We start from the raw sequence: 24,881 nt of genomic DNA, 5'->3' as shown, positions 1-24,881 counted from the left end.
GGGTCGATGCTGAGGACCCAGGAAAGTGCAGTGTTGAATTTGGGCACCTGACACGTTCAATATGAATACGTTTTGAATTAACAGTGAACATCACTCTGTGTAGCAGCTGGAGTGTGATTTCAGCACTCTGGCTTCATGGCTCTGCTGACTGAAGCTGGGAGCATGCATGATCCCTCTCACCTGATGTCACTGGGAAGAAGACATTAACAAAGTAGAGGTCAGTCTGGTGCAAGAACTCGCTGTAGTAACACATTGCAGTTAGAAAAAGGGATAAACGAGTGTGTCTTTGACACAGGTCAGCTCGGGTTTTCTTTTCTCTTGCGACAACTGGAGGTGAGATTTTGAGTTTCTGTCAGTATGCTAGCTAACATTAACCTCAAGGGCCAGAATGTTTACTGTTGCTTGACAGCACCATTGATGCCTCTCTCAATGTATTTTGCAGTCTGGCTTGGAAAGTACAGATGTAATCATCCAGAAATATCATCCGTCAATATCAAACATGTTTGATATTATCGGGCGGCCCAGATAAGTCTGTGAGCAATTCAGCAGGGCTTAAGACTGGATCTGTAAACCCATCACATAACCACATAATCTGTGCCGAATGGCATGGATTGAACGGGCACTGCACTAGAGATGTAAATAACAAGTTTGCAAAGTGTTTCCTTGAACAATTGCTCTTGCAGAGAGAAAAAAAAAATAATAATAAAGTAAACCTGTCTCTGGATGACTCAGTCAAGACAAAATCGAGACATACTGTCCTTACTGAAGATTAAAAGGGATTTTTGTATGACAAGTTCTGAAGTTATAGTACAAGTAGGGCAGAGTTATGCATGTTTCTGTTGTCAAAATGAATGAATGAATGAATTATTAGTAAGAGGCTCAGTCGCATCAGCTCCACACATTCTTTCTAACAAGCAGAAATAAAGTCCAGACCAGCTCCTCTAAAGTGAAAATTGTTCTCGTCCTTGAGGAGCAGAGTCCTACGATGTAATTGTACAGCACCAAAATATAATAATGTAACAAAACAAATAGGCTTCGAAGGGCAGAAATCAGTTTCTTAATTTCAGCTTGTTCTTTTTCACACATCGTGACACATACAAGGTCCTTTAGAAGATAATACAATATCTGCATCAGGCCTTCATCTGTAACCGCTTATCCTTTTATCCTCAGGGAGGGCTGACATTTGGGGTACACTCGGGATAAGTCGCCAGCTCATCACATAGAGGGACAAACAACCAGTCACGCTAACATGCACACCTACAAACAATTCAGAGTAGCCGATTAGCCTAACTTCTTTGGATCATGGGAGGAAGTTGGAATACCTGAAGAGGCTCCGCTTGGGCACACAGACACATCCTGTCTGCCCCAGAACTCAGGACTTTCTCGCTGTGGGACAACAGCTAACCACTGCGCTGCTATGCTGCCCCAACAATCTCTAATGAATGAAATTTGTGCACGATGTCATGAATTTCTTACTTCTAATTTTATCACCTGAAGTGACTCAAAAGGTTTCTTTAAGTAAGTCATATCTTATTCTATCTAGAAGTGAAGTGCGACTACTGTATTATAAAAAATGATCTCAAGGACTGACAGCTAGATAACAGCATAGCAGAGACATTATCTATGAGGAAAAAAAGGGTGATTTGAGGATTTTTTTTTTGCAACCAGCGACATCATTGTAGTTAATAATAGTCCAGTAATCTAACAGAGGTCACAAATGAAACATTAATCAAAGTAACTGCTAACCCTGCTAAAAAAAAATTAAAAAAAAATGTAAAAGTGAAAGAAAGTCAACATGTATTAAAAAGGTGTTCGTTTTCTATAGTTATAACCACTTGACACCCAAACAATGACCACAAAAGGTACTCGGTGTATTTGTGTTTCAGGAACACCGCATGACCACTCCATCCACCTCAGCTTCAAGGTTCGTTCAAAGGGATTCAGTTATAAAAAAGACGCGAGCATTTAAAAAAAAACACCTAAATTCTACGAAACCGTCAAGTTTGTGCCTGCATGGAGATACAGTACATAGCTCCTGAGGTCAAACCATAAAATGTGTTTTAGAACGAGAGGAGATAAAGAAAGAGTCCCCGTGGTTTTCTGCAAAGGACTGCCTCTGACAGGTCCTCTTTCACCAGCAAACAAGCTGTAAAACTCCGCCACTGCAAGGAAATTAGAAAGTAAAAATTAAAAGCCCTGGAGACACTGTTTGTCTTGATTGCATTACCCAAATATATGCAGTACTTCCCTCTATTTTGCTTTGGCGAACCCACAAATGCCACAAATGTGAGTTCATGCACCAAAGAGAAGCAAACTTTTTTTTTATGTGTCTACCTTCAGCTGTCAGTAGTTTTGGAGCTCTTGTGCCATGTAGGAGTTGTGGTTTTGAGTTCCATTTTACTCCTACGTTCTTGTTCTTGTTGTTATCTAATGATAGGACCCTCATTGTTCTCTGATCCGCTCTGCGAGGCCGTGAAAACTCTAAAAACCTGCAAAAGTCCATCGTCTACTTTCCTTGCAAAGTGAGTAATTACCGCGGATGCTGTAAGTGAAACGTTTTGAGGTGCACAGCTGAAACATGTTGTTGTGACGCAGCTACACTTTCACTTTAAGATGCAACATACCATTTTCAAAAGTCTGAATTGGTCCATAATTCGTCAAGGGATTTGAAAGTCTTTGTATCAATTTTAAATATTGCTCGAAGTGAATGGAAACGAAAAGCGCTTGACCTCATATCAGTGCTACATATAGAAAATACTGGCAGTTGGGCTGAATCAAAAGTTCTCATCAGGAAAATGTATTTGAATTAACTTTGCAACTGTTAAAAGTCTACAAAAGTTGTTTTTTTTCATGACTGACTGACGTCATCCACTATCCAATTACACAACCCAGTAATTCTATTTCATTTCATTTGTCTTGCAATAAACAGAAGGAACTTTTCTGAGAGTTCATAGGAAATTGGTCAAATCAGACTGAAATTAAGCATATGTCTATCATGTTTGGGCTATTGCTTTCCATGGATAGCGCAGGCCAATGCATCAGTCAAATACCGACTCATTTGGATGATCTGGCTGGATGATTATTTGTTTACATCTATTGCAAGGAGAGAGAGTGAGAGATTGACTGCTCGGTGAGCTAGACTGACTTTCAACAAGCGAGAGTGGTGTCAGTTGAGCAGCGTGTCTCAACAGGAAATGTCTACTATGTGTTCAAGGCATTAATTAGACAATCAAGTCGGGCGGGACTTTTCAGATCCCTTCCTGTCTAGAGTGTTCTGGCTTCTTCTAGTCTGAGTTGGAAAAAATGCATTTGAAGTTATGATATTTAAGAATATCCCAACAGTGACATGCGTGTCCTTTAGGATGGGCCAGTTGCACAAGTGGGTACAAGTGGGTGGGCCCAGGCCTGTCAGGCCAGTGTACAGGGTTACTACACCTCTTAAATGGTCCAATTTGAGCGCTTTTCAAGTTTTCCCCGCCAGAGTTTATGCCAGATAAAAGAACTTTTGATGGACAATCTGGCTCGACCATGGAGCTCAACTACGGGATATATGTTTTAAATAGTCATATACAGGTATACCCTACATTTAAAACAGCATTAAATCACTGTCAAACTGTGTTACCTGTGAGTTAGTAAACTCGGCATTCTGTATAACCTGGCAGAGCCAGTATGAAACACTCAAACGCTCACTTGACAATTACTTCAATTTCAATAAAAATCTAAGTTTTGAGGACATCAGCTCACTTCTTTATCTTGAAATCAAACCATTTACTCAAATTTCCACCACATGTCAAACCCGTTGGCGGTCCTTTGGTCATAATTCCTGGTTCACAAAAAAGTCAAAACGTCATTCTAGTGTCTAAGCAACAAGAGACCATGATTTGTCTACTTTTTCATTGCTGTCCCCAAGAAAACTAATTCAACTCATTGTGTGTAAAAAGAGACCTTGTTTAGTTCCTGGAATTATTTGGCCCAACGGTGGGATGACAGCCACGACAATGACCTTCTCTTTCATGTTGAGGATGACGTCATGACACCAGAAATACAACAATATTATTGAATTTTATTTTTTTTCTAATGTTCTTACTGGCATTAAAAAACTAACAAAAAAAACATGTCAAACAAAATCTCATTCGCTATCGTCTCCGTCCCACGAGTACGTATGGGAATATTTCGGCCTCCCCCCTCCCCTCCCATTCACATCCCATTCATCAGCTGCTTCTCAAACGAAGCTCAGTGAATTGATGAGAGCGGACAGCACGTATGATTCGATTGCCTTGCACGGGACGTGATGTGAAAAGACGGAATATTAATGCAGACAGCATGAGACTCAGCGTTGAGTCACACACATCAATCACGTGATCCCCCCTTGTTTCTAATCATTTAGACACGCCAATTGACCGGCTAATATTGCCTCTGCATATATTGATCTCTCCATTCTTACAAATGAATGAAGATGTTTGTGCACGCAGGGGCGGCTTGTTACAAAACAATTATCCTTTGGCTTATTATTTGTCTGCCATTGTGATTGCGCCTCATCCCTGCTGGCAAAGACCGACAACAAGGCTAACAGCCAGTGCCAGTCCGTCTGCTGGGGGAAACGGAGAGCTAGGCGCAGAGAAATTGAGTGTTACGTGAGGGAAGGGAGTGGAGGAAGAGGGAAGGCTGCAAAGGGAGTCTGGGAGAGAAGACACTTCATACACTGACTTGTGATTCATTACCGGACAGGGTGCCCAGGGAAGGCAGTGAACTGATATAGAAGGGCTGAAGGGAGCTCGAGGGGGTGACACAGCAGGAGGGGAGAGAAAGATGATTTCATTAATAAAATTATATGAAGTTATTGCACTTCATGCGACTAGGGTGCCGTCCAGCACTATCGGTGCTATTAATTATGTGTGTGAGTGTGGATGTGACTTTCTGTCCATCCGTATTTGTGTATCTCTCTTCCTCACACACACATACTCACACACACCCAGATGGACTCTGCTGGATTTTTGGTATCAACACTTTAAATTGAGCAGCAGCGGATTAAAGCCAAGCAGTGCGCCTCTGTACTGGATAATTACAACAAGCTTTTTTTTTTCTTTTTTTTTTCTTCATAGTACTTTACTCCAACTCAGCAAACTTGCCAAGCGCGCTCCATCTCACACTGTGGCTTGCCACTCCTCTGCTAATGAAATCACATTTACCAATAAAGTGGTCACTCCTCTGACATTAAACTGGCTGCTTTGGTCAGGACATTTTAGGTAATAAATCCGTTCGGACTTTAAACGATACATCTATACATGTTTTCTTGCCAGCTACCTTCAGGAAGGTGCCGTGTAGTAAGGGGAGGGTGGGTGGGGGGAGGTGGCGGTGCTTCTGTAAGAGTTGCTGTTGAGCCCAGATAATCCTAAATGGCGGTTGTTAAAGGGAGTAAAGGACGCAAAAAATGACACATTCTTCTCCCCCGGTCATGTTGCTCTCTCCTCCACTTTGACAAAAAGCTGTCAGAAAATAAATCCAGCGGTGGTGTGTGTGTGTGTGTGTGCAAGCGAGAGAAGGGAGAGATTGTGGGTACTTTATGTAGCACTAACTGAAAAAAGTGCCTGTAGACTCCATGTTCGGATTGCTTCTTGCTCCCTTCTTAACTTTCTGCATTCAACCAGGGGCCAAATGAAGCAAATGGCCTGGTAGTTTTTGTCCGCTGAAACGTCTCGATTCTTCCGAAGAATATCGATTTGATTTATGGCGTATGATAGTCTGTTGTTCTGGCTTTGGGCAACGGCGAGGTATGGTGTGGTCTTGGATGTGAAGTACTTTCAAATCTGCAAGCACGAACACGGATTTGTTGTTAGAGGTAATTTCATCTCGTTTCATTTTGTCTGCTTCGATATTTTCCTTTTGACGCCTGAATAGTCATTGGGCGACATATTCTCAATGCCGTGTCTGAGTTATGAATGGGAGTGTTTGGCCATGGACAGAGCCAGTCAGACAGACAACAGAAAAAATTCACGTAGTTCGCCCGTTAAAGCAATTCTCCTCGTCGCAATGATCCAAGATATAATTAGTCAAATCTAGGTCCAATTGAAACAACATCACAAGGCTGTCATCAAAGAGGAACAAAGCAGCTTAAGATGAGGGGCGAAAAAAATGAAAACCAGACCGTGCTGTCACTGGCGTTTTAGCGAACCGCGCTACCCATTTATGACGACGCGAAAGCCTTTTGTTTGCTCTGTATTATCAGCTTTCAGAATTATTTATACATAAAGTCATCGTAATGTCATGATGTTCTTTTCTCTCCTCCATCTTCCGGCTAAGCCTCTGCAGCTCTGCCTCTCATTCCGACACATCCCAGCAATAGTCGCTGTTCATTTGGATTTCTTTTCTCCCTCTGACTTCCTTCTCACCCCCCCCCCCCCACACACACACACACACACCGCTACTCTGCCCTCTACTTTCTGGCTCCGAGCCGATTGGTCTGTACGCTTCCTTCCCCATAGCTGTATCCACCTAGGCTGTCTCTGATACAGTCACCTTGTTAACACTTTGAAGCTGTTAAGATCAGAGAGCTTGACAAGCTGCAGTGAAATGTGGCAGGCCTTCTCCTGATTACACAGACTTAAATATAAGACAGCCAATTTGCTCCCGCTTTGAAACCCTCAATAAACCCGAGGATTCAGTGCAGCCCACGCTCTGCTATCTCCCCTGGAAATGTAAAAATCCTGCTCCCCCAAATATCTCACCATTCGAAGCGTACTCTATCTTTTTCTTCTGTTGTGTTATGCTGGTTACTATATAGTATGTTTACCTGTGCTTAGAGGCCTGTAAGTATTTAAAATGTTAAAATCACTTGCTTATCATGTGTGACTTTGAAGTGCTTTAGATGTTTTCAGGAGACGTATAATGCTCTTTTTGAGGCTCATCATTTTATTTTGGGTTACTTCTAAAATAGATTCACATGCTTTAATACTCAAATAACACATTTGTTCTCTTATATTTTCCAATACCGCAGCCCTGTTTCACCCCTCTGTCCGAAAACGCCCCTGTCTCTTTAAGCACCCTCCTCCAGAGTACCCAGTATCCTCCTATTGGTCAGCATGCACACGCCTGAGCCAGCATCGCTAACAACAACAGCGCAGCCTCGCGTGGATAATCGTCACACACAGAACTAGCTGCTTGACATAAATTATGCAAATGTGTGACATAGTGACATAGCGTGATGTCAGGAAGTCACGTCAAGTTCCAGGAGCAGGTTTTCTGTAGGAGAGGAGTCGTTTTTGATGCAGATTTTGACCCTGCTAACTCATTCATCTTTCCATTGCACACATTAGGACACTGAGGGAAAGGAATGAACCAAAAAGCATGATAGGCCTCCTTTAAGTTTCTAAAAGTAGCATCTTTTCAAGACCAAATTATCACTCAACACTCTCAGAGGTTAGTTTAGCCTGGGCTTGAGCTTTAACATACTCTCAATGTACAAAACAGCTGACTACCGCATAAGACGGAAACTTTCCATCACTGCATGTGAGTCATATGTCATCCCCTTCAGCAGGTTAGCCCACAGTGACAGCTAGACACTTTGCTATGACCCATAGGTGAACCTGACAGGGCATCATCAACCTCACTCTCCAATGAGTCACCCCACTGTAAACCCCAAGGCATCGCTAACTACTACACACATGAAGTTTGGACTTAAATTCAGACAATGAGTCATGATAAGCGCTGAGCTACATAAAAAAAAACAACGCATTTTTAGTAGCTTTAAAAATAGATTATTTTTATGCTTTTACTCTATTATCCAATGCCAGAGTTTTGAGGGAGTTCCTCATCACTGTAACCGTTGCTGTAACTGTTCCTTCCATACTGGCTCTGAGGTAATCCGTTGAGTAAGAATTGCACACTTTTCTTCATGTTCTTCTACATGAAGAAAAGTACAAATTTGCACCTTTTTTCCTGTTATCAATCATTCACTGTACACCTGTACACTTGACTTATGTACACCTTAATGCTAAAAAATGAGGCGTACCTGTGTAAAAAAAAAAAAAAAGTTAGTCCAAAGCCTGCAGAAGTGATATGAGGCTGCAGCCAAATCAGGGTGAATTCTGAAGGTGATTACAACCAGTAACTCTTTTAGATGATATGGGCATATATAATCAATCAGTTACTAACAGGTAATTAGTTGTACTCAGCTAAACACAAAAGCAAATTTAAACCTCTGAATGAAACAATCTGTAGGTTTGATGTCCAATAATCATCAAATATGTGTATTATTTATGGGTTGTCACTGTTTTTCCTCTGACAGCTGCGCTGAGGCCAGTCAATAATAGACCGGTGACTTTTTGCACCTCATAGTTTCAAAAACGTCTGGGTTGGCATGATGACAGGTGAAGTTAGCAGAACCCAGAAAATCCTCCACAAAATGTCTTGGCTAATGTCAAACTTGACAGTCGAGTCACCAAGAAAAATGTTGGCATTTAAAGTTCCTGCAAACGGCTGATACACATTTGTACAGGTCATCGGCTATGTGCTATATTAATATTCCAACAAAGATATTATACTTTTGATGAAATTACATAAGCTGATGATCTTTTCCTAACCTTTCCTAATCTTTTGCCTTAACCCGACCAAAGCATAAGTACAGCATTGTCTGAAAATACTAAATCAGCAATGAAACTGAAGAATTGTAAACTTTCAACATATCTGGGGTTTTGCAGGAAAAGTACCAAAGCACACCACCGATGCAGCACACTGTTTTATGTTGGCCCGTTTCACATGTTGCAAAAAATCTGTATTGGACTGACCACTATTCATACTTAATCTTTGTAAGTAGACGTCTGCTCTTGCTTTTATTACATTATACCTGCATCCAGGAGAAAAAAAAAACATGTCAATCTCAAATCAGATAGTAAAAACCCTTCCTGCAGCTTTAAAGAGTGGTTCTAAAGTGTTTTGCACTCTCCTCACAGACTGGTATCAGTGGCAGTGGCTAGCTTGAATTCAGCCTGTAATAATGGAATCCAATGGTGACCCATTTTCACTGTGGGAGAAGTACCATAATCACTGCTGGAATCAGTTGTTAGTGACTGAACTCAAGCTGACCGAAAGCTGCTGCTCTCCTTCAATGAGGAAACTACAAACTTTTTTTTTTTTTTTTTATGACCACCTTTCGAGGCTGCAGGGGGAGTCTTTTTATCAACAAATGGTAGATTTTGTGTGGAGTATCGATTTACCATTTATGAGGAGTTTTTTGTGGGTCAGGATGTGTCTGTTTTTAACCTCTCAAGTCTACTGAGCCGGCCAGTGAAACACTTAAATGCCCCTGGTCAAGCAAAAAGGGTGGATTGCTATGTATTTTTCCCAATGTGCTACTGTATTCATCTGACGTCACAGCTGTGGCATCCGAAACATGAAGTGTTCATGAAGATGCATCAAAGGTTAGACCAGTGAGGACGCCGCGATTCCTGCTCAGCCGTAGTGGAGGGTTTGTTTCCTCTCCGTCTTCTGCTCATGCAAATTTGTTAGCGGGACGCTTGGACTCCTGGTTATTTTGCAAAGTGAGTGACGTCCTGGCACTGACCTTTAGTTAGAACAACTTAGCTAAGCGTAGTGTGTGTGTTTTTCGAGCTGCCAACTTGAATCACTCCGGCAAGGATAGACTGACAGACGGATGGGTATATCCAGCCGGAGGGGGGAGAAATAGCATCATCCCAGCAGAATGATGAACCCACTGTGTGTGTGTGTGTGTGTGTGTGTGTGTGTGTGTGTGTGTGTGTGTGTGTGTGTGTGTGTGTGTGTGTGTTTGTGTCTGTGCAAGAATGCACGCTAGGTAGGTGTGTATGTGTGTGGCTGCGTATGCACATACAGTAGGTAGGAAGCCGGCGTGCATGGTGCCAGCATTTGCGCAATTGAATTAATACTTGGTGACAACGTTTCACACACATTCTTGTCTGCAGAATCTAATTTAGAAATACAGTCAGAGGGTTAGCGAGAGAGGGAGAGTGATATCCAGTCGGGCATGACTATGCACATTTTTATTGGATAACCCTCACAGTTTGGACCAATGAAACTTCTTTTATTATAACTGAAATATTGATACCACCAACGTGTTCCGGCAGTATATTCTCTCCGAGCGTTGATGTATTTGTCTTCGGGATGATTCAGAATGGTGGGAAAAAGGCGAAAACAGATAGATAAAAAAAGGGGAGGGGAAAATGGATGAGGGAAGCAATATCACGGCGCAGGCTTGCATTATTCCGCAGTTTTACGACAAATACTTAATGAAAACCCCCGCGAGGGTGATAGAAGCCTGTATTTAATTAAGCCTTTATAAAATATTAACCAGGGAGGCCAGGGCGATTTCCCCTCTCCCCTGGTCTGCTCAGTAGATTGAACCACAGTTACACTGCATAGACAGCTCTGAATTATAATTTCAGATGGAAGGTAAGCGAGGGAGGGAGAGAGAGAGAGAGAGAGAGAGGGAGCAGGTCTAGTGCTCGCTAAAGAGCCAAAGGGGAGGTTGGGATGGGGGACCGATGCTGCTCCTATTGCTGCCTCTGGAATGTCTTCTAATCACATTAGGGGGGAACTATAGCTCTGATTTATAAGGGCTCTTTTAAGTTCACTTTTCAGCCCCGGCACCTCCATGTCTCTACCTTTAACAATCTTTGAAATGACTTTGATCTCCTAGTTTGGGCGTCACATCCTGTGAAGGGCAATATGTGCAGGAAAGGTGTAAATCATCACTGGAAGTGCGGTGTCTTTTTTTTTTTTTTTTTTCCCTCTGACAACGATGATGGCTGGGCTGCAGGGAACTCTCAGAGGGCCTTAAGCTGCAATTGCTATTGGGGGAATAAGATAAGGGAATGGGTGGAAGAAATGTGCTAATTTCTTTTGGTCACGGCTGATGACCAAATGTCATTTTCTGACAACTATCAATTACCAAAAAACCCTCAGCTTTCACAGCAGTTGAAACTTAATAATATTCCTTGCAGAATGTGTGATATAATCTCAACCCAGAGGTCCGGGCGCTGCTTTTTTTTTCCTGCACTTTCAACTGCATCTCACAGTATCCATCAGTGAATGGAGCGCAGGTCTCTTGATGTGATCCAAGCGTGGAATGCGTGTCCTGTGATAGAGAGTGGTTTTATTTTAGGGGGAAATTGTTGCGTCCCATCTCTCTGTTGTCATCGACTGGATCATGATTGATGACTTTTAAACCCTTCCCAGTTATTGTTGCCACTTGTGTTGTCTGCTTCAAAATGTAATAAAAGTGTAAAATGGTTTCAAGCACTCATCTTGTGGTTCCAACTTCGTAGCCTGCCTTCAAATGCACTCCAACAAAAATGGTACTTGAATTTAATCATAATAAATAACAGTATCTGCTGCGTGTAAAAGCATTCTCTGAATGATTCATTTATATAGAACACTTGATTAGATTAACCTTCATGAATGTCCTGTTATCTTTATCCCTGAGCCGTTTTTAAGATAGAAAATAATATTGAATTGTATTATAACATGTATCTTGTAGCTACTTGTTCAAACACATCTTTTAAGCTATATGTGTTTGATTGATGATGACTGATTGATGAAGAAATCTACTAAAACCTGGGGCTGACCATAATTGTCAAGGCCGTAACGTCACACAAGAATTAAATAATGATAATATCTTGTAGATTTTCATGCAAATGTCCCAACCAACCAACTAATAATGATTAAAAACCTTGGCGGAAGTGAAATTAAAATGCTTTTGTCACTATGAGCATACATAGTGTAAGAGCTGATATTATAGGAAGAATAAATTAATTATATTGTCAGTGAATGCTTGGCAAATATGTTAATTAACAGTGATAATAGCAGCATTCATTTACATTTCAAACAAAATGTAATTACTGTTGCGGATTATTATTACGCCCGTCCTCACATTTATTTTGTATCAATCCACAGATCCACACTGACTCTGACGAAGGTGAGGGCAACATTAAGTACACCATCTCTGGAGAAGGGGCGGGCACCATCTTCATCATCGATGAGCTAACGGGAGACATCCACGCCACAGAGAGGCTCGACCGAGAAGAGAAGGCCTTCTACACACTTCGGGCTCAGGCCCGCGACCGCCTCTCCAACGGCCCTCTGGAACCAGAGTCGGAGTTCGTCATCAAGGTCCAGGACATCAACGACAGCGAGCCCAAGTTCTTGGAAGGTCCCTATATCGGCAGTGTGGCAGAGCTGTCACCGATAGGTAAGGCGGGAAACATGCAGTGCAGTGAGATGGGGACCATCTGGATAGTTGTTTCAAGCTTTGAGCTCAGGATGGCCCAGAGGTGCAGATGCTGTACAGAATTACTGGTTATATTACAGCTATTTTCATGATGCATAAGTAGGGTCTGCAACATAATGCTTTGTCCTGGGCTCAGGGGAAGCTGAAAAGTGCCAGGAAGAGCGGTATGCTAAAATTCTGCCCCATTGTGGAGATGGAAATAGGAAAAAGCAGACAGGAGATTAGATGAAAATAGATGTGGAGTCAGTGAATTCATTGTAGATGAGGAAGAAGTAGAATGGTGACATGGACATTTGAGGAGGATCCCCGCACGGACTGAGTCAGAGCCATGACCCGTAGTGAGGAATGAGACGGAAAATGAAGCCGACGGCGTAGGCATATAGAGAATGGAGAAATGAATTGCATTACGGCCAGATGAGCTTTGTGTCTGCGTTCTGACACACTGCTATGAAGCAAATGATGAAAGTGGGAATGCGGGCAGAAAGAGGAGAGGTGCTTCAGAGGAGTAGATAATGGCGGAGGGTGCACCGCATTTCCGTGCGTGCTTTTGACACGGAAAACACAATGCTTTTAATCTCCACAAACATGTTTTTTATTGTGAGCCACAGTATTAGCGGCGCCTCACGGCTGCTTAAAATCCTCAGCGAAATGGAAGAGACAGGTGAATGAGGGTGTCAGGGGCTTCATTAGCATGGTATTAATGTCAACGACACAGTCGATGTGTAATAAACAAAAATTTCTGTTTGGCTGCTAAGCGATTTCACAACAACACGTGTGCTGAGAGTGTTGTGTGTGACTGTGTGTGTGTGTGTGTGTGTGTGTGTGTGTGTGTGTGTGTGTGTGTGTGTGTGTGTGTTCATGCATAAGCAGTAGAGGTGGGGGGTGCTTCTTGTTTGAGTGACTCCAGGAGTGGTGCAAAATGGAATGGCTCTTCCCTGTTCAAGCCTGATTGGAATTAATTTCTGCTTCCTCAGCATGATCCAAACCAATGGCATTTCTGCCTACAGTGCTTTCTAAAAACCTGAATGGTGTGTGTGTGTGTGTGTGTGTGTGTGTGTGCAGAGAGAGAGGGAGGGATGGAGCAATTGAAAGGTAGTACAAATAAAAAAAAAATAACAGGAGAGAGAATAAGAGAATGGGAATAACACAGAGATGTCACACACTGGGAGGCGAGAGAGAATTGCCGTCACGTACACCATGCTTAGTTAATGTAAGTTTATATTATCTTAATGATCGCGACCCCGCCACTTTGGCTGCGCCACCCTTGTTCGACCCTGTCACACCTCAGTCAAATTACGCGCTAAATGAGTGTGCGGTTCATGTTTTAAACATCACTGTGGAGCACCGGCCCTAATGAGGTAACAGCTACTGCTTAGTCAAGCATTCTGCTGCCCTGTCCCTGCCTCTTTTCTTTTCTGCTGTTCTCCTGTTGAACATCTGCGAAGGTCAGCAGTATTTTTTTGGCATGTCGGTGAAGAGGTCACAAGCGCAATTACAATAACTTCTAAAAAAAAATTAAAAAATGTTTAAAATCACTCCGGACAGAGAGACCAGTGTGACTGCCACATCGCAGCTCGGGGGCTGTTGCTGCATGATATCACTGCATACTGATTGTTTGAAGACTGAAAAGATGGAATAAAAAACGTATCACTCGTCTTGAGAGGTGATAAACAAGGATATGAATTGATCCTACTAAGAAATATTGTCTGTTACAATTAACTACACCTGATTATTACATATTCTCACTCTCAAACTTATTGATTATGGCAGCTCGGTGGCCTTAAACTGCTCACTATGATGCTCTACCTACCCCTCTAGTATCAGTTATGCACATGAAGGGCTCTGTAATATGTATGATGCAACATCTGGTTAGGCTTTTAAAATGAAGCCTGCTGACAACAGTTCACATATTAAGATATGGGTCGGGGTTTGGTTAGGTCAACAGAAAGATCATCCTTTGGGTTAAACAACTATTTTCAGTCTCGTAACTTGCATAACGTTTGTTATGTGACGCATCTCGGGTCATGTAGTGTTACTGGCATCAGCACGTAGCTCAAGTCATTTACTCCAAAGTAACGCGATTATGTAATGTAAGTTAGAAAATAAATAACTCTTAAGTCTCGGTCACAAACAGATCCTTATTATGGTCTCTGGAAGGAAAGTCTAGCGTATGAATCATCAAACCAACCCCACGCTGACTTTTCTGGCTCTTCATAGCCTGGCTTGGCACTTCAAGAGGTGATCCTAGAGGGGTACCTACAGCTACAGCCTGTAACTTAGAAGGTCAGAGCCACTGACCAGGCTGATGCATTTGACTGTTTGGGAGGGAGAACAAGAGGTACATGCACACTGGTGAGCCGTGAAGTTGTTTCTTCTTTACGATGAACTGTCATGGGCACTGAAGTTTACTTTGGGTCTACACTACAGATACAATTCTGCTGCCGCGATTACGCACAGCATTGCATGTGCATTAATCAAGAGCTAGAAATAACCCTCCAGGAAAGTACTGTTTACTCCTGTTTGAGTGATGTCGGATAAAGATTGCAGTGACTAGCTGTTGCAAAGCTGTCTTCAAAATCAGATTTTTATTTTTGTACCTGTCTTGAACAATTTGTATCATTACAAATGGGCCAGGGGCTGAGTGCTGTAGACAGAGAAGGTAAGTCAGAAAGTATTGACAGACAGAGTAAATGTATTGTTGTTTTAGTCTTTTCAAGCTATGGAAACACCAGGCTCCTTGTGTAAAATCAAATGTTTTTTTCCAAAGGTTTGATATTTTGCAGGTTTTTGTTCCTTTGATATTTCCTTTTCGGCTGTCTCGAAGACATCCGCAATCTGCTTTAATTTTCTACCGACTATGAGTAGCTCTTTTATTTCTTCAGTGCACTGCACTGTCAGATAATCACCAGTTAACACCACATAAATAGATGTTATAAGCATACCTGACTCTGTTGCTTCACTTAAATAAATGCACTACATTCTCAGAAGCTGGTGAGAATGAGTATATTTTATGTCGTTTCGACACAGCTGCTGTGATCTGGAGCAGGGTTGCGTTTTATGCGGTGATGGAAGCAGGTTGCAAGCATTAGCCACACCAGTGATATGCTCACTGTGCTGTTTTACAGCCCGCCATAGAGCAAACTGCCTTGGAAACGTGAGGCCATAATAGTAAGAAAGTAATCAGTAGTCAGCTGCCTGAGGCATATTCATTTTTACTTATCACCGCTGTCATGTCTCCCAGTGCACGTCTTTGTCACAGCTTTACAGCCTCTGTACCTGCAAATATCCTCTTTTTGCAAAGGCTGTCTGTCTGTCTGTCATTTCAGCATCTGCAAAAAACATCTACATAGACTGTTTGTTTTTCAGGGTTGGTTAACTCTAAAGAGAAGAGGGGGCAAATAAAACGGGATTGGCAAAGATGATGATGAAGTGTGAGGGCCTGAGCTCTGCATGTGTTGTCCTCTGGAAAATGTGCGGCTAATGAAATTGAAGTCTTAAATCAAATTTGCAGTGCATGGGTGATTGAATGTTGCTTTGAGGAGCGCGCATGTCTTTATGTCAGGGCAGGCGAGGAAACACGGACGGAGTCACTCTGCAGAAAGGCTGGCCACGTCCTCTCGACTCGTGATGATAAAGACTGTAAAAAATTGATTCGATACAGTGTCTTGGTAGAGGACATCCTGGGAAAAGAGACCGGCCAGAAAAGGTTGCTCGGGGATTTCCTGTATTGATTATAACCCAAATAAATAGGTGTTCCGTTTCTGTATTTTCTGTCGATTCAAGCTCTGTAAAAAATGCAGTTCAGGTGAAGCAAACTGAGACACCGGAGTGGCCTTGAGGTTGGAGAGCTTCACTGGAAAATGTCAGCATTCTGGCTTACTTATCATCACCAAAAGGAGGGTACATTTTGAGTGAAAAAAATGAAAATCACACTGGTGCTCTACAAACTGAGTGAACCAAGATTGCTGCAGTTATTTATGTTTCTTTGTTTTTTTTTTAATTGGTGACTAAACTACCTCAACAGTGCATTCTGACAGGAGTGCACTAACTAGCAGGATGTTGTTTTTTTTAGTTCAAACTTTTGTTTTCGTTTGCTATTTGACAGGGACAGTGCACAGCTTCTCAGCTGTACCAGAGCCAGCTGAACACAAATTTACATCTGCAGTCCGTGGACAGAGACAGAAAGACCCGAGGCTGTTTGCAAAACAATTCTCTGAAATGTGCCTGTTCTCCATGTATCCACTCTGTGATTGACTTGCCACCTGTTCATGGTGTTTCCCTGCCTCTCTCTATAGTGCATGCACGCTCAGCAGATTGATCAAATGGATGGATACGGCTGTTGTGTTGTCAAAGAAACACAAAAGTATCAGTGTGAGAAGATACATCGCATACATGTATCGGCGAGATGAGTCCTCCATCTGCCTGTTGTTTACCTCCCTCCCTTGTGTGGTTGCTAATTCATTGTTTTCTTGTCTTTTCTGCTGCATCTTTATCCAGCAGATGCGGGAGGATCAGCCTTCATAAATAGTGATCTTTTGAAAAACCAAAGCAAACAACAGTAATTGTTCACCACTATTAGCCTGTGACAGAAGTACCTTTAACAGCAGGAAACAGAACACTGTGGTTCAAACACATGAAAAGATGCAAAATGTGAATATCTGACCTGAGCCTGATTTCTACAAGCTTTAGAGTAGCTGCACAGCCTTGAATTGACTTAAACTTCTGTTCCAAACCATTCGCCAGGTGAGCTGCACTGTAGAAAGTTGCGTGTATGCGCAGCATTTGAATGTATGTGTGTATGCATAGGTGGAAAAAAAAAAAAACATAAGCACTTTGTCTGGTAGAAGAATGATGCATTTTTACTTGCCTTCTGTTTGAAGTTTTAATTTACTACATGCTTTCTCGGGCTTAAAAGAGATAAAGCTGTATTGTTTTCTGAAATCAAAAACTGTGTATTATCGGTCTGCTTGATTAATGGATGTTCACTCACAATCCAACAGGTCATCTTTCTTTTTATGGCTCATCGTCCCCTGTATCTTTCTGAATAAAATATGGACTCATCATTAATGTTGATCACCTGTGATGTTAAAAGCTAATGTTGCCTCATGCCCAATTGCAAAGTAATGCTAGGGGAACAGGTCTCTCCATTTTAAAACACCCATCCTTCCATTACGAAAGACCTCAAATTCTTCTTTGGCGAAAAGCCCTGGGTCACAATAAAAATCTCAATAACATTCACTCAGACCACTTAAAGTTACAAAATGCATAACCTACAACCTCAAATGCTGGAAGTTTAGCTTTTTAAGAAAACAACATAAAAGACAACTTAGAAGCAGGCACAACAGAACAGTGGTATATGTGATACATGCTTTAAAGTAAATTGTTTGTTTATATATATATGTACATTCTGTATGGACCAAGAACAGTATGGATTTAGAGCATGAGATAGATGATCTTGGCATGAAGACTGGAAGCAAGGGGGGGAAAGGCTAACCTGGCGCTGTCCAAAGGTAAAATCCTACCTACCAGCCCCTCAAAGCTTATCAAATAGCGCAATATATCCATTGACTATATAAAGAGCCATTATGACAGTCAGTGTTGCGGCTCTGGATGTTGCCACAGTGGTAGTGTTTGACTCCAAAAAACTCACTCAGCTAATCCAAAAATTGACAAAAAAGGTGAAGCACGGTGGGGTTCTGATGGGTTGTATGAATCTGAATAAGTGACTTTCATAACCATTCATCTCCCGCACAGTTGCCAAGAACAGGGGAAATTAGTTGAAAGAGACCAAAACTGCCTTTTGTACCAGCCTGTGTGAAAAAGTGTGTATTTCAGCTGTTAAGTTGGGCTTTCTAATATTGAAGTCTAAGGAGGGAGTTGATTGCTTTTGGAGCAAGCCTCAAGCGGAACTGCAGTTTTTGGCACTTCTGTGTTGAGTTATTTTTATTTCATTCCCAGACATTGGCACTTCATTACATGTCATTTGTTAAAACCATACAACTGCAATAGTATAACAGTGTTCTGAACCTTCCCATCACTGTGAGGTTCATATGCAACCCAGTAACTCCAGAAAGACAATGACCCAACTAACAAATAGTTCCAGTGAAACCACAACCTGGTGGGCACTTTGTACTTTTAGATTAAACAAACAAAATGTGATGTGTCAGTTAGTGATTCTTTAAATGTGCAGGCATATGTATTTCATTTACCTTTGAACAGAGCCTGAACTATGAGCCCTGCTGCAAGTAGTGATGAGCACTTTATCTAACTCGCTCCAATTATAAACAAGGAGACTGCAGACAGAGTAACTACGATATGTTTAGTTGTGCATATTGTGTTGGTGTGTGTACAAAGAATTGTTCATGTGGGTGCTGTAGACCCTATTGTGTATGGTTTACGAGTCATTTTATAGCATGTATAGAAGGGGAATATGTCATCCGAAAGGTGAACAGTGGTCTGATGGATCTTAGCTTTAGCGTGTCTTTTAATGGCCAGAAATGGTTTTGTAGAAATAGCACTATTTCGTCTGCATAAAGCATGAGTGTGTCTATGTCACTTCTTTCAGTAGAGTGGAATTATGAATAGACGTCAAAGCAGGGTCTGTGCAGTGCATTGTCGCTCCTCTTTTAGATTGTAAAGCTACCAGCAATCATACTTCAATCATGCTCAATTGCTGTTAGCTTTACAATCTAAAAGAGGAGTGACAATGCCCAAGAGGTAGTTGTTTGAGTCAGGTGAAAGCCATCAGGGCCTTGTTTTGCTATTTAGTTGTAAGTTCATGTGAATTGGCTTCAAGGGGTTCATTTGAAGAACAGATTGTCTCTGTTTTCATTTATTTTTCTGGATCATGTTTTTTTAGGGAATATCACACTGGTGTCGGTGTTTTCATTTCAAGACTGGCAGTTATCTGTTTTAGAAAAAAAAAAAAAAATCTTTGGTGAGATTTAGCAGATAAATAGAGCTGATGTCTCTTTGATTTGGGCTCCGTTTTGTTGCATATTAGTTGGATTAAATCCTTTGAAAATCATTTCTTAATTCCTAAGGAGACTGTGTGGTCTCCCTGCTGACTTTAATAGCTGCTGTTTTTCTTCTCTAAATTAATTTAATTATATTTTCCATTTATTTATTTATTTATTTATTTATTTATTTATTTATTTATTTATTTATTTATTCATTCATTTATTTATTTATTTTTATTTTTTACTGCTTAAAATGTTCAGGTCTGGGTCTGTTTTTTCCTATTAATAAAACCTTTAGTCAAAGTTTATTTGTTTGGTTCTTAGTTCATTATGGGTTTCCTTGGCTGTTTCACATCCACTGGTGATTTCTAATTATTTAGTTTTATATTCCAAATTAGCCTTTTCGTTCCTTGTGTATCTTTGTTTATCAAAGTGGGATTATTTTTTCCTCTAAGCACAGCTTTTCCCAAAGTAATATTGAATTTCTGCTTGCGGCAAAGCTTGCAGATGCTTGAAAAGTGATTGAGTCAGGTGGGATTTGGTGTTTTGAAGTTTCCAAAATACACTTAGCTGAAAATAATAAAATATTTGTAAAATGATGATAACACATATTAGAAGTGTCTTGTTGCCTTAAACGGATGGATTGGCACATTTTGTGGTTTAGATAATATATTTATTTAAAGAACGTAATGGACATCCATATTAATGCGATGTGATTAGTGACTGTAACATTAAAGATTAGAGATTGGAAATATATTTTCCTCCGATTTTTGTGCTGCATAGCACTTATAAATGCATTTTATACTTGAACAACAGCTTTTACATGGTGGTTTCTGTATTTGGTAATATTGGTGGTTAGCATGACATGTTGCGCTAATGTTTATGTTTTTTGGAAAGCCTGATCATTAATATTTGAATCAGATCCATCTCTTTTCCCCATGGTTCTCCCCAGCCGTAAGTGTTTAAATATTTATGTATCTTTGAGCAAGGCCTCAAAAGTTTTAAAAACCCATAGGCCCCATCTATTTAAAAACCCCAAGCAAAGTCAAACTGGTTTGCTGCCCGACAATACTATAGTGTAGCCCTGCATCATCAACAGTTAAGCACTGGATAGAGTGCGCTTTAAGATACAATATATAGCGCACATACTGCAGAGACATTATTGGTAGCGACACTGTGACACCCCGAGCTAATGCTTATGCTCCACACGCCCAGCTAATATTGAAGTAACAAAGACAGGCCTTTTCCAATTTGAAATCAGTATTACACCGTGTTACAACATGCATACTAAGACATCCACCAATCTGTTTTTTTTCCGTCTGTATGCGAGCTGACTGACTAAGTAGCACAGTTTGCTGGGTTTGAAGCCATTTACTCACAGAAGCAGACATCCTTTCCCAACACTCAAAGGCTGTGTGACAACAAGCGAGTCGGGTGGAAATGCAGCTGGGAGAGGCAGCTCTTGATGGTGGAATCACAACAGGGTGAAAAGTTTCCACGGAGCTAATCCTGTGATTGATGTGGTTCCATTAGAGAGGACCTCGGGACCTCTGAGTGGCAGAGATGTGGCGCGACACGACGTCTGTGCTGCAGCCTCTAACCTCAGGTAACACTGACTGACAAGCCAGCGCACAGTGTCCAAAGAACAACAGGCAGGCAAATGGCAGTCTGATAGCAGACATTAAGCTGACCACTATCCTCAGCTATTATCTACTAATGACACAGGCTGATGTAGTGGAGAATTGCCAAACACAAAGAACAACACAGTCCAGAGAAGCAGCATGGTAGCCTTGATGTGGCATTTATCCTGGCTTTGTATGTTGGACACAGTCTAACGTTAAGCTAGCTTCGACAGTTCTCCAGAGATGTTGTTTCAAGACAACATCCTGCGCCGTTATCTCTGAAACAAATGTCAGCCTCTGACTCTTTCTTTCTTTTATTGTAGCAGTTTGCCTTTGGACCAGAGTGTTTTAATTGAAACTGTATTGATTTCAAGTATCATGCACACCGTCTGAGGATATCACAACTACCGCACATCATCAGCAGTATTTGTATTGGTGTATTTGCAGCTGCAAATGACATCCAGCAGATAGAATGTTACCTGAAGTGGGGTCCAGAGATCCACAAGAAATAAAAGCTCACATAGCAGCATGGGAGAAGCCAGCTAGAATGTACACCTCAAGTGTCTTCATCAAGGTCATTGCCCTATATATCAATCTGCACTTACGTATAACATACAATAGACAATAACTGGTGTTTCGAGGGCTTTAGTGACTGGCAATTGACCTGCACACACATAAATATTATAGCTTAAATTAAGAACCGAGAGGCCTTTGTATAATGCAACAACATAAACCACTGAGGAAGTGGTTCAGAACCAACCTCTCTCTCTCTCTCTCACGCTCTCTTTCTCACTCACTGTGAACATGAGCAATAAATTCCCTGCTTCTTTTGTATGTAATGTGAGAACTCCACAGGGGGATTAAAGTAATAATCACCCTTCCTGTTGCTGTGGTCCAGGGAGGTTGCCCAGGAGGCTGCAAATTGCTGCAGTCACCATTAGGACAGCCGGGGCCTGTCATGCTAACAGGAGATGAGACATTTGGAGCAGCAGGATCACGGGGGAGAGCAATGCGACAAGACAGGAGTAACTTACAATCAATACTCTCTGCCAACTACCTTTATGTATATGACCAGTAACATCCACCATTATGTGCTCAACCGCAGTGCTTGACATAATTGATTTTGGCTGATCTCTGAGTGTGTGGCCATGTGTATGAATCAGTGTGTATGCTAAGGATGGGGGGGTGGACGGAGAGAGATCGCGTGACTCATTGTTGGAGGCATGGAAGACGTGTGTGACAACAGCAGCACGATAGATTTGCAATTGTGAAACTGATTAAGGCTCTCATGTTTTCATTACTGAGGACATGCAATGATGCAGAGCAGCATGGACACCTCAGTCCTCATTTTCTTGAAAACTATAGCTCTGATGTTGTGGATATATTGTTGTTGTTGATATTGTTAAAGTAATACTCTGTGTCTAAAATAGGGTTGAAGCAATATACCAGTTTCTCAAAGTGATTCTGTTGCCAGGGCCTCACAGATTTCTCAGCAAAATACACCTTTATAACTTAATAGCTTTATAACTGCATAGCTTTATAACGAAAAACCTAATTTTTTAGAAAAAAAACTACCACTTACACCGATCAGTCACATCAATGATATTGATCAGCTAGTCATAATTCTGCTTTCAAAACTTGGGTCCACGCCAACAACCTAAACACTGGCGTAAACAAGTAAACCCTCTTTTGGCAGCAGCACTACCTAATGGTAGTGCTGCCTCCAGCAGCACAATGAACCGTGCCACAGAGCATAAACTGTTTAGGAATGATCAGGAGTGTGACAAAGACCATAAGATGTCAACTTTGCATCCAAACACTCCAGATCCCAATCTGAATTAGCATCTGTGGGAAGTGCCAGAACAAGTCTGATGCAGGGAGGCCCCACCTTGAAATTCAAACGACTAAAAGGATCTGCCACAAACACCCTGGTGCCAGACACGACAGGACATCCCTAGAGGTCCTGCGTCCACGCCCCAGTGGGTGAGAACCAAGTCTGATCCATGGTTGGGTGTCCCTGGATTTAATTTGTGCTGGTACACCCCAGAGATGCTGGATTGAAATCAGGGAAATCTGGCAGCCAGGTCGATACTGTGACCTCTTTGTCACATTACTTGGACTATTCCTGAGCAGTTTTTGTGTTTTGGCAGGGTGCTTTGTCCTGCTGTGATGGTGGTGGGGGGGTAACTGGTCTGTAACTGTGTTTGGTTGGTGATTTTTAAAATAAGATCCACATGAATGCCAGGACCCAGGGTTTTCCAAGCAGACTAGTCACACTAGCAAAGGAGGAAGTCAGGTGATAGAGGATAAAGAGCGACAATGCTGCACGGACAGGAGACTGGGGACGGATGTCTATCCCACCCTTTTTTCTAGGAAACACGTACATAAACAAAAACAAGTAGTGTTCCACAGTAGCTAGTTTCATACCTAGGAACCTTAAAGGTACAGAAAGGTTCCTGTTCACCCATAGTTCACAACTTGTTCTCATTGCTTGTACTTGTATTTGTACAAATAACAAATCTAATCAATTGAAAGACACAGGTTCAAAGGTTAAAGACGATAAGATTCACAATCTCTATCAGGAGAGATGAAAAATATTCCCAAAGACTAGTAGAGATCTCCACAAGGATCAATGTAAGCAGGCCATTGGCTTTTATGACATGGCGGATTTTGCTTCCCTTTATACTTCATTCTCTCTCACCCTCCGTTCTCTCTCCCCCTCTCTCTCTCTCTGTCTCTTTCCCCACCTCCCACTGCTGGGGCATTTATGTGGATGAGAGAGGAATGAATCACAGTAGAAGTAGTGAAGAAATAACTTTTCATGTGAAAACACCTCAGCTTTTATGGCTTTACTAAATGATCCATAATGCGGGCGGGGAGCACTCAGTCCTGCAGATTAAGGCGGGTCGGAGCGGGGAAAGAGGCTCAGCGCTGCAGCCGTTAGACCCCTCCACTGAAGCTCGCACCAGTACGGCACCAGCTGAGATAGGCACAAATCTCTTTTACGAGGCTGCCTCTTAAATAGCTGTCAGTCTAGTGTCTCACACGTGGCGCACTCCTCCAGCTCCCCTCACAGTAATTGAACCATCTCTCCCCAAGTGCTGAAATGGTGTGGGAAGCCATTCCGACAGGCTGTGTTGATACCATTAAACCAAACTCATGCATAAATCTAACTACACAGCCGTCGTCACCCGCCCTCCGCCCCAATCCTCCACACCCAAAAAGCAACCCTACGTCTTACTCCATTTCACCACAGATGGCTTCGGGTTTCATCTAAATATTATTTATATATCACTTAAAGACTGTATCACTGTGTCATTATTTTGGAATGACTGATGCGTTCCCCGCGTTCTTCCCACAAAGTATCACACGTTCCACTCGTAAAACAAACTAATAAATAGAAAGGAATAACTTCGGAGCTAGCAATATGAATCGTAACCGGAGGTTATTTACTTTACTTAATTAGCTGTTGAGCTCAACTACCTGGTGGGATTTTAAGTGCGTTAAACAGCAGTTATCATTTTGTAATCAAACAATTATAGAAATATTAATACATTAAATAATGTTTAATAAATAGCTGCCATACAACGCCCAATTATGTCCCAGGCACTTTGCTGTGCTAGAGGATTAAATGAATAACAAAATCATATCCTCATTACAGTTGCATGGCAATGAGGGTATTGTAACTCAGTCTATTCTTGCATGCTGAGACAAGTCACTGGGAGAAGCACTGCAAAACAGTGGTGCTCTAATGAATGCTTTAGGGAAACAAGTGGAATTCTAATTTGTTTCTACATAATTTGTAGAAATAGTCTCCATTTTATACAAAAAGTCAGTTGTGTAACATTTGGGACAATGTAACACAATGCAGAATGAATATAGAGTTTCTGGAGGCATGATTAAATATTTGTGTCACAAATTGACTCAGACCTCTGACCCAATTATGGAGCATACACATGTTTAAAGATGAACTTAACCTAGTTTAAAATGATTGAATTATAGAATTATTAAACTTATGGTTGACAGTTGCACATTTGAAAT

General features: G+C 41.6%; 1 protein-coding gene and 1 long non-coding RNA gene across 2 annotated transcripts in view; one reads left to right on the top strand and one right to left on the bottom strand.

The window, feature by feature from the left end:
• The window catches only part of LOC119021913, a 255,539-nt gene that overhangs the window by 114,134 nt on the left and 116,524 nt on the right, over positions 1–24,881 (bottom strand). The gene's annotated exons all lie outside the window — the stretch shown is intronic.
• Positions 1–24,881, top strand: part of LOC119021912 (cadherin-22) — a 169,059-nt gene that overhangs the window by 88,676 nt on the left and 55,502 nt on the right. The window contains exon 4 of the mRNA XM_037102511.1: positions 11,926–12,220. Coding sequence (XP_036958406.1) covers positions 11,926–12,220 — 295 coding nt within the window. The remainder of the gene's footprint in view (positions 1–11,925; positions 12,221–24,881) is intronic.

The sequence above is a fragment of the Acanthopagrus latus genome, chromosome 6 (genome assembly GCF_904848185.1).
Source record: "Acanthopagrus latus isolate v.2019 chromosome 6, fAcaLat1.1, whole genome shotgun sequence".
Lineage (NCBI taxonomy): Eukaryota > Metazoa > Chordata > Actinopteri > Spariformes > Sparidae > Acanthopagrus > Acanthopagrus latus.
Note: the sequence above shows the minus strand (reverse complement) of the source record. Positions and strands in the feature narration are given on the sequence as shown.